Consider the following 10,168-nt stretch of genomic DNA (forward strand, 5'->3'; position numbering starts at 1 on the left):
TGTCCGGGGGCTGTGTGTGCACCTCTTAGCCATGTTGGACCCTGGAATTCGTTTTTCATCCTTAAGAAGGAAAACGTGGTTTTATTTTACTGGCTTAGCTTGATTCTTCTGGCTTCTTCAGGCTGCCCTCTGCTGGACAGTTCTGGCAACAGGGTCTGGAGCCTCCGCCTCTGATAATTCATTTTACTCCTGCACAAACCACTGGGAATCAGGAAAAGCGATGTTGATGGTCAGGTGATGGGATTTCTTCTCTGGTGCTACGCAGCCAGTTTCCTTTCCTGAGCATAGAGGAAACCCTCAGGAGTGTTCAGCCTTTGTCAGGTCACCTGAAGTCACCCAGCATTCTTACTGACTTTCGTTTCTGGCATAAAAAAGGAGAAATCTAGCAGTGTCTGAGATACGCTCATGGTTCTGGAAGCCCTTTCTGCAATTTGAGCTTATAATGCAGCAGTCAGGAGTGCCGTTGAATGCTGGCTCCCCTATTCCTGGTTAGGTACCTCTTGGGGAAGTTGAGTGACTGACTCATCCTGGTTCACCTGGGACTGCCTCCGTTTAGCATAGAAACAGCCTGAGAACATCCTCAGTCCAGGCAAATTTAGACAGTGGGTCACTGCAAGTTGATTGACTTTTGGAGGCTTTAGTATCCTCAGCAGAGGTACTGTTACCTCCTTCTGAGGGTTGTTCAGGGGGTGTCATAGGATCCTACCTGTGGAGTCTAAGCAGGTGTGCCAGTTTTCTAGGGCTGCTGTAACAAAGTAACACAACCTGGGTGCCTTAGACAACAGAAATCTATTGTTGCATGGTCCTGGAGGCCGGAAATCTGAAATCAGAGTGTTACCAGGGCCATGCTGCCTCTGAGACCAGTAGGGAAATGCTTCCTTGCCTCCTCCTAGCTCCTGGTGGTTTCTGGCAATCTTTGGGCAATCCTTGGCTTGTAGACCCATCACCCCAATCCTCCATCTCCCCATAGCGCCCTCCCTGTGTCCGTCTTCCCTCTGTACATGTTTGTCTCTGCATCCAAATTTCCTCCTTTTAAAGGACTCCAGCCATACTCGATTAGGGCCCACCTTCATAACCTAATTTTTAACTTGATTACCTCTCTGAAGTCCCCATCTCCTAATAAGGTCACATCAGAGGTACTGGGTATTAGGGCATCAACATATCTTTTTGAGGGGACACAGTTCAACCCCTAGCAGCAGGGCTAGCTTTGACTCTTACTGTTATTTGTATCACCAGTATTGCAGTCATCGAGAAACCAAGAAAGAACTAAGAAACAGATCCTGTGCCCCAGAGCAGATGGCACAAGGGGCTGGGTAGGGCAGCCCCCTTCATAAAGTGGGAGTCGACATTCAGTTCCTTGCCACCGTTTCAGTACAAAAGATCCAGGCACAGTCCTTCTGACCTCCGGGCTTTTGTTCTGTCTGCTGTAGATGGAGCAGGTGAGGAATGAGCTACTTCAGGAGAGAGCTGCGAGGCAAGACTTGGAGTGTGACAAGATTTCTCTGGAGAGGCAGGTGAGGGCAGCTGGCCTGGGAGCTGCCTCCCCCTCCATCGGCTAAGCCTCCCCCACTGCACTGCTCTGAACTAGAAGCCCTTGGAGGTCCCTCCTTTACTTGGCATCCCAAGACCTCTGGGGGCTAACAGTCCTTTTCCAGAGTTGTTTCTCCCGGTGATAGGAAATCTGCATGGAAGTTCGGCAGCTAGGGGAGGAGGAATTGCATGTGTTATTTTCTAGATCCTGAAGAGGGCTAAATTCTAATGTAAAGAGAATGGAAAAGAATCCATGTCATCAAACACATGAGTGGCTAAGAAAGCTTCATCGGGTCATTATTTCTTTTACATGATTTCTGTTCGTGTTCTTCACTGCACATGACTGGCAAAGGAGCCTGTTTCTCCTGTCCCCCTGTAGGTTTATAGGGGAAGGCAAAGCCTGTTTGACATCCGGGAGTCTTAGGACATGGCAAAAATTTCATTCAGGCTTATGAGGGAGTGTGATAGAACCTCTTCTTCTGACCTGCAGCTGAGTTCAAGGGCTTTCCTTGGAAACATCTCTGGGTTCCCCCGGTTTCCAGGCCACAGGCCCTGGTGCAGAAAGCAGCCTCATCGCAGGCAGCGACCAAACACCAGGTTCTGCCCCGTGTTCTTCGCTGCCCTGCACAGAGCGTGGCAGACACATAGCCCCTCACGGTCTCCCTATGTTCTTCCAGAACAAGGACTTAAAGAGCCGGATTATCCACCTGGAAGGTTCCTACAGGTCCAGCAAAGAGGGGCTGGTGGTGCAGATGGAGGCCAGGATTGCAGAGCTGGAGGACCGCCTGGAGAGTGAGGAGAGGTGAGCCGGGCCCACTGCAGTGCAGAGGCCCCAGTGGGCAGTGACAGTTCCATCGCAATGTGCTCTCACATTTGGGATCTCTCCCGATCCTTGTAGCCTGTGAGGAAGGCAGAGCAACTACAACCTTACTTTTATAGATGAGAAAACAGAGACGCATCAGAATAAGTGACTTCAGTAAGGTAGCCTGGCTGGATACTGGTGTAGCTGGGTAAAAGCTTAGGACCCCCACTTCTCAGTCCATGGCGGTGCCACTGTACTTGCTGTCCCTTTTCCCGTAGTACAGACTGCCTCAGAAACTACCGAGTTTGAGCCACATTACAAGCCAGAAGGCTGACTCTGCCCTGGAGGCCAGGTGTATTTAAGCAGAGGCCGACTAGCGTCCCGTCAGAGATGGGGCAGGTCCTTCCCCCATGGGTGGGAGGGACATGGGATCAAGTGAGCACACTCCTTTCCAACAACTCCATTCTCTGCAGCTAACTCTTGAATGGCAGCCCGAGGGCCAGCACCAGGTTGAACTTGAGCAGCCTTCCAGCTGTAGTTCTGACTCCCGGCCCCTCACCTTCCTAAAAGGGGCGTGGTGTGCCGGTATTGGACGTTTTACATTATCTATTATGTTAGCTGGACTTTTGGGGAGTCAGGCCAGAACAGCCTGGAGTAGACCCAAGACATCTGCAGTTTGTGACTTCTTGCCTTACAAAGTAAAGCTCAGGAACTCCAGGCAGGTCTGGCCCCGGCTCAGCCCCTCGCTGATTCTGCAGCCTTGGGCCAGTCACTCCCCTTCTCCGAACCCCATTTCCTCACCTCTCTCACAAGCAGCTGCTTCTCCTGTGTAGTTGTGTTTCCCTGACCCTAAGCCTTGAGCTGACCAGGTACCCTGTTTGGAGTTTCCCCTCCTCCACAGCCTGGGCTGGGCCCCCTGCAGGCATGGGAGTGAAAGGGTTCTTGGTTCTGCTTTCTCCCTTCCAGGGATCGGGCCAGCCTTCAGCTCAGCAACCGGCGGCTGGAGCGGAAAGTGAAGGAGCTGGTGATGCAGGTGGACGATGAGCACCTGTCACTGACCGATCAGAAGGACCAGGTAGGGAGCCTCTGTGTGCATTCGCTCGTAGATGAGATTGCACGTCTCAGGCTGGGGGAACAAGGGAGGCCTCCCCGAGCAGCAGTGGAGTGTGAGTGCGCTGGTTCCTCCCTTTCCACGCACCTAGTCACATCATAGAATGGGGGCTTCTCGCCTACGTAATTAGGAGATAGCAAATTCCACACCCTGAGTTTGGCTTTTAAAGAGTCACCTTGTCTTACCGCCTGCTCTCCATGTTTCCCAAGAGACTGGCTGCCCCATTGCCCATGTCTTGGTTGCCTGGGGGAGATGGTGGCTGGACCTGGGGTGAGCTGAGTGCTGGGGCTGGGCCATCAGCCGGCACTCAACCCACACTCTGTCCCGGTGCAGCTGAGCTTGCGTTTGAAAGCCATGAAGCGGCAGGTGGAGGAGGCTGAGGAGGAAATCGACAGACTGGAAAGTTCTAAAAAGAAGCTGCAGAGGGAGCTGGAGGAGCAGATGGACATGAATGAGCACCTGCAGGGCCAACTCAACTCCATGAAGAAGGACCTAAGGTGGGCAGGTGTGGAGGCCAAAAAGGGCCCGATAATCTCCCCACGGTTGAAGCAGGCTCTGCCTTCAGAGCATTCGCACTCCTGTTGTCTCAAGCCAGCTCCTCATTGTTGCTTTTGGGGTTATCTTATCCTAGAAGTGGAGGTGGTTCTGTCCACTTCAGTCACCCTACATGGGCAGTAGGGTCTCATGCATGTCATTCTTATACCAATGCCCCGATGCCAGCTGGGCAGATACCATCCCTGTTGATCAGAAGGGGAAACAGAGGCTTAAGGCAGGTAAGACTAGCTCACGCCATCATGGAGGGGCAGTTCCTGGGTCAGCCTGGGCTTTTGTCTGACTTAGGGAGAAATAAGGCAAAGTTCTGATTCGTGTCCTCATGAGGACTAGATTCCCTAAGCCTGGTTTCCAGGAGAGAGCAGCTCTCTGAAGCTTGTCTGCTGTGGTCCTAAGGATGGGGGCGTGGAGCGGAGGGCTGGGGACTGTGTGGGTTGCTTTTTCTGCTCCAGGGTCTCTCTCTAGGGTATGAGGTAAGGTTCATGAGATTAGGTTCTTGCTAACCATAGAGCTGAGCTTTTCTGGGAGACTGGCTGTGACACGGGGCTCTGTGCTGGCTGCCCAGGTAGTTCTCATCAACGGACAGAAGGCTCCAGCCCATTGAGAATCCTGTAAAACAGGGCCTATCAGGTCACTGGCCCCAAGGTTGGCATTAGGGTGCAGCATTTAAGAGGGCACCAAAAATCTCAATAATTAAGATAGATAACATTTTATTGCAATATTTAAAAGATAATGCATGCAATCCATGGTGAACAAGATACCAAAATTTTAAATTAAGACAAGATCAATAATGACAGCCTGGGGAAATCAACATTACTGATCCTGTCCCAGCCTGGCCCACCCCATCAAGATGGGCTTTCCGTACTGAAGTGGGGGCAGTGGATTCCCTGTGGCTGAAGGCAACATCACCTGTTAAGTTCATGTGTTCCTTTTCTGTGCCACTCAGTGGGATGCAGGGACAGCAACCCAAAACCCTTCCTTTATCTTCAAATTAGTGACGGGCCCCAGCCCAGGGCCAGGAAACATGCCCCTTGTTGTTCCAGCAGACTGAAGAAGCTGCCAAATAAAGTGCTGGATGACATGGATGACGACGATGACCTCAGCACGGACGGGGGAAGCCTCTACGAGGCGCCCCTGAGCTATACCTTCTCCAAGGACAGCACCACCGCCAGCCAGATCTGAGTGCTATGGAAGTGCCTGTCATCCCTGCAGGAGCTGCAGCCGCCCAAAGCGGGAGGCAGGGAGGGGAGCGTCCGTCTGCCACCGAGACCATCGCCGCCCCTTTGCACAGCGTGCCAGCTCCTCAGTGTTACCTTCCTCGCCAGGGTCTCTCAGTGGGTCTTTGACAGGAAGCTTTTGCAGTTTAAAATGTTGGGATGCCTGAGGAACAGGAGCCACCACCCCCTGGGGTGTTGTGAGAGATACACTTTGGTAGGCTGAGGCCCCTGTTCCACAGTCACTATTTGCATTGCTGTCCCTCCTCCCGTCCTAACTGCCCCTGCCAAGACAAAGGCTCCAGAAGGCTAGGACTTATTTAAAAGCACCGTGCAGGGAGGAAACGATGTATAGTTTGTACATATTTTAAAGCAGACCTTCTCACAGACTGCTGCTGTTGCATTTGGAATGTGATGGAGGCTTGGTAGGATGGCTGGTTTGTAAAGTTCACACACCTATATTGAGTATTTTTTTTTTTTTTTTGAGATGGAGTTTCACTCTTGTTGCCCAGGCTAGAGTGCAATGGTGCAACCTCAGCTCACTGCAACTTCTGCCTCCCTGGTTCAAGTGATTTTCCTGCCTCAGCCTCCCAAGTAGCTGGGATTACAGGCGCCCATCACTGCTCCTGACTAATTTTTTGTGTTAGTAGAGAAGGGGTTTCACCCTGTTGGTCAGGCTGGTCTCAAACTGCTGACCTCAGTGATCCACCTGCCTCAGTCTCCCAAAGTGCTGGAATTACAGGCATGAGCCACCGTGCCCAGCCATTGAGTATTCTTTTTTAAAATATGAAGCTATTCGATTTTAAGTATTGAGGAGCAGAGGTGAGAGAGAGAAAAAGTCAAATAGAGACCACTTTGGAAACGAAGGTTGTAAACAAAGAACTGTAGTGGTGACGGATAGCTAAGACTGAGAAGAGCAGTTCACACGGTCTGGGTAAACACGTCACTGGCACAGGGGAAAGCCAGAAGGTTGCTTGTGTCTATGACGGCAGCTATGGCCTTGTTTGCTTATTTTATCTAGAATTCTGTTATAATTTCTGAACGTTCTGAGACCTGTTCCCAGTCACTGATTGCAATTTCTTTTACACAGATTGGATAGGGAGACTTGTAGGTAAGGCCTTCAACAAATGAGGCCGTTTTGGAAGGATGGGGCCATGTGGTCATGTCTTACTGGTCCTTTCCCCGCTCCTCTCACAGCAAGCTTTTGGGATCGGGGGAATAGGAGGGTGTGGGGGAAAGGTTCATAGACTTAGGTATGAGAGTGAGGTGGGAGGTGTCTGGTGAGGTCATGGGGGAGGGGAGAGGAGAGAGGAGATAGGCAGGTGTGTGTGGGGGGCCTAGTGTGAGAAGGAAGACAGAGAAGTTCTTGAAAGCTGGGGGATGTGTGGGCAAGAGGTGGATTGAGCAGGATCTCAGGTTTATGTCGAGGAAGGGAGGAAAGAAGCAGAAGTCAGGCAGAGGTGTGTCTGTGCAAACTGGAGAACTCCTTCCAGTTTCCTGGGACAAAGAGACATTGCCAGCAGCAGGTCGCAGGGAGTTGTTGAGGTCTGTGGGCAAGGCCACATGGCTGGAGAGGAACTTCAGGGAGCATGGCATCGGGAGGATGCTAGATATCCGGGGACTCCCTTCTGGCCTTCCTGTGTCACTTCACAATGTGGCAGTCTCCAGGCATACCCACAGGCCAGGCCCAATCACAGCTGGGCTTCCACAGGTCAGAGTATGGGACAGGATGTGGCCAGGGAGAGGACCCTGTGAGTTGGTGACATATATGGGACAGAGGTGGTAGTGTTCAGCTACTTCAGCAGTGTCCCCAACCATCCCAATAGGCGGGAGGCCTGTGGGCCAGAGAACTCCATGACAGTTGCCATGGGGTCCCACCTGCGCCAGGTCAGAGCCCACCCGACAGGATTCAGAGTGGTCAGCCCAGTTTAAGAGTGGGAGTCTGGAGCCAGAGAGCCAAGCCCCTTCCACGTCTACAGGGTCACTGTCATCCTCACCAGAGCCAGGGGTGATTCTCATCTCTGCTTGCTTGTGTGGGGTGTGGACAATTCCTCCCTTTAGTCGTTCACTCATTTAGCAAATATTTATTGGGCATCGATGATGTGTCAGGCACAGTCCTTGGCACAGAGAATACAGCAGTGAATTAAACAGGTACAAATTCCTTCCCTCCTGGAGCTCAGTGTCGGGAAAGGGGGTGGTAGATGACAATCAAACAAATCGACATGGAGGTCGAGCACCTCTGTACTCAAGCCCTCTGTCTCTCTGTCCTCCTGAGGACGTGACAAGCCTGGTTCCCTAGAGCTCACTTTGACCCTTGATATGTTCATAATTTCCCTGCTGCTTCCGCCATTGTTAGACATCAGCCAATAAGCCTGCCTAGAGAAGCCTCAGCCCACTCATACCTGGAGACGGAGCTGGGGAAGGTCAGCGCGCCCAAGAACTTGGGGAGCGTGTGTCTGTTTCGGTTTGTGAGAAAGTGGCTGCCCCTCATTCTGGTCAGTTCTTTCCAGTAGCCATGGGGCTGGCTACAAGAAGCAAAACGGCCCATGCAAAGAGAACAGAGGTCACTTTTCAAAACACTTGCATCATTACCCTAAAAATAGGCTGTTACGCATTTTGACAATTGTGCTATCCTACACTCTGAGGGAGTTGGCAACGCATGCGGTGTGGTGGAGTGGGAAGAGTTAAGAGACTGGAAGTTAAGACAAGGGTTTTCAAGTCCCAGCTCATCTCACCCCAGTGACCTTGACAGTGTGCTCGCTCTCAGAGCCATGGATTGCCTGGAACAAAGCGAAGATTAGGGCCCACGGTCCTTTCCAGGTATAACATGCTACCGTTCTTTAATTTTATTATATATACGTACTTTTTTTCTATTTTTTTTTTTTTCTTTAAGAACTAACCCCAATCAAGAATATTTTCTTTAGCTAGCTTAAAAAGAAAAATATATCTTATGTAAAAACACATACATGGCCAAATGCAATACTGAAGAGACAATCAGCCTGTATCTTTTGTGGTTTTTCCTGCTTCTGAGTGGTGGTCTACAACGCCAGGTGGCTTATCCCATTGGGTTTCTGCTTTGGGGTATGGTTTGGTTGCTTTGGGTTGTCATGGGAAAGAGACATTCTCCTTGCAGCTACCTCCATGTAAGTGAATTCCTGGATAAAGCAAGATTTCCTTTCAATAAATACTGTCACCCAATGGGAATTTTGACTCTCCTGTGATTGTGACTTCTTTGTTTTCTCCAGAGCTTGGCTCTGTGTCCTCTAAGAAACTGCCAAGGTGAGTGGCTGGGAGCTACTGAGGGAAGTGGAACTTGGAGGCCTTCCAGCCCTGGGACCGGTTTCTGAAACAGAAGGGTGGGGACTGGTCAGTGGTGAATGTGGAGGGAATTAATCGCCCTGGATTCTTGTGATATTCTGAGAAATCCAAACTGCCCGTTCCAGAAAACGGCAAAAGAGGGAGCATGTTCAATGTTAATTACAGAATAAACAGGAGCCCCCTGTGTACCCCTTTTTCTAAATTTGAGGTCTTCTGCAATCATAGTTGGCACATAATCTCTCTTGATCTCACACCAGGCCCATAGCAGGCACCACAGTCTCTATTTTACAGAAAGCAAAACAGCCTCCCCATGGAAGGGGACTGACGATGATCATTGTCATCAGATCTGTCTATTCTTTGCTCTGTCCCCCGGAGGGTGACCCGTATAGGCCCTGGATTCCTTGATGGCCGCTCTGGTTGGGTTCAGCCAGTGGGAGCAGGTGGAATTCTGGGTATGTCTCCATCACTCCCTGCTCTGTGTGGCATTTTCAGGTGGGCTCCCCTGGGACTTGGTGATCTTCTCTCCTTCAGCCTCTAGTTCTAAGTGTGGGGGGGTAGTCATGGCTTTTTCTTGCTGTTCTTCTCGGTCCCTGCCCTGGTGGGTTCCTGCCACACTGCCCACTCACCAGACCAGCCCTTCATTGAGCCACCTGATGGCTCACTGCTGTGTCCTGTCCAGAGCTCTGTACACAACCGCCTCTGCCTCCAGGTCAATGTAGAGGACCTTCCCTCCAGCTCTCTGGCAGCACTGATTCTCCTCATTCTAATTGGAAGGGGTAACCTAATGTAAATGAGATTTTCTAATTTTAGTAAGTGTAAAGCCTTTGTATAGATTGTTTCCTTTTTTTTTGTAAAAAGTCAGGTATATTGGTATATTGAGGTACATAATTTTCTAATTTGTAGTAAAAGTCACCCTTTTTAGCATTATTTGCTTTTGTATTTGGGCCTCTGTATTTGGCCCTTCTACCGATGTCCTCTTGGTGGGAATGAGATTCTGAGTGGATACCTTTCCCTCAGGTCCTCAGGAAGAATGTGAGTCTGAAGGCCCAGAGCCAAAGCAAAAACGTTCCCCCAGGCCGGCAGTTCATTTCCTTTACATTCTCAGCATTCCTCCTCTGAGCTGGTGGATAGTTAGGGGCAGCCTGTCTTTGTTGGAAGACTGTCATTAGCCAGAAATGTTTCCGTTGTAAATCTTCAAATGATTGGGGAGAAATGACTTGACAGCAGGTGCCTCTCAGGGACGTGACAGCCCCAAATTCAGACATTCTAGGCTTTGCAGAGGGATCCACATGCCTTGGTCCTGCCCTCAGACCTGCCGAATACATAGGGCTAAAGATTGTCACTGACCTTGCCTTCCCAGTGGTTGGTATGTGGGAAGCCCATCTCAGTTCTGTGACTTCATGTCTCAAACCAAGGATGAGCGTCTGGTCTCTGCTATGATGGTGGTATCTGAGGCCTTTCCCTGCCCAGTCTGGTGCCTGCCCCACATTGTACCAGACACTGGATTCCTGGATCCCCTTCTCCTTTCCTTTCTTTCCTTCAGGTCACGCAGCCCTGTACTGTATCCAGCACCACAGAAACCTCAGTGTTTTTCGTCTGCTGGTTTGGGGCACAAGGAAGCCTTAGGGTATGGGGAAAGGC

The 10,168-nt window shown here is 50.8% G+C and overlaps 1 protein-coding gene across 2 annotated transcripts in view; it reads left to right on the forward strand.

The window, feature by feature from the left end:
• The window catches only part of CGNL1 (cingulin-like 1), a 127,030-nt gene extending 118,607 nt beyond the window's left edge, over positions 1 to 8,423 (forward strand). The window contains exons 15-19 of one of the 2 annotated variants that reach the window (XM_011983168.1): positions 1,431 to 1,514; positions 2,208 to 2,332; positions 3,299 to 3,407; positions 3,777 to 3,940; positions 5,042 to 8,423. In XM_011983168.1, the coding sequence (XP_011838558.1) occupies positions 1,431 to 1,514; positions 2,208 to 2,332; positions 3,299 to 3,407; positions 3,777 to 3,940; positions 5,042 to 5,177 (618 nt within the window). In that variant the 3' untranslated portion in view covers positions 5,178 to 8,423. Of the gene's footprint in view, positions 1 to 1,430; positions 1,515 to 2,207; positions 2,333 to 3,298; positions 3,408 to 3,776; positions 3,941 to 5,038 lie in introns of both variants that reach the window. The other variant, XM_011983167.1, reaches the window with a different exon arrangement.
• Positions 8,424 to 10,168: the final 1,745 nt, after the last annotated feature.

Source organism: Mandrillus leucophaeus, unplaced genomic scaffold (genome assembly GCF_000951045.1).
Source record: "Mandrillus leucophaeus isolate KB7577 unplaced genomic scaffold, Mleu.le_1.0 Scaffold247, whole genome shotgun sequence".
NCBI classification, from domain to species: domain Eukaryota; kingdom Metazoa; phylum Chordata; class Mammalia; order Primates; family Cercopithecidae; genus Mandrillus; species Mandrillus leucophaeus.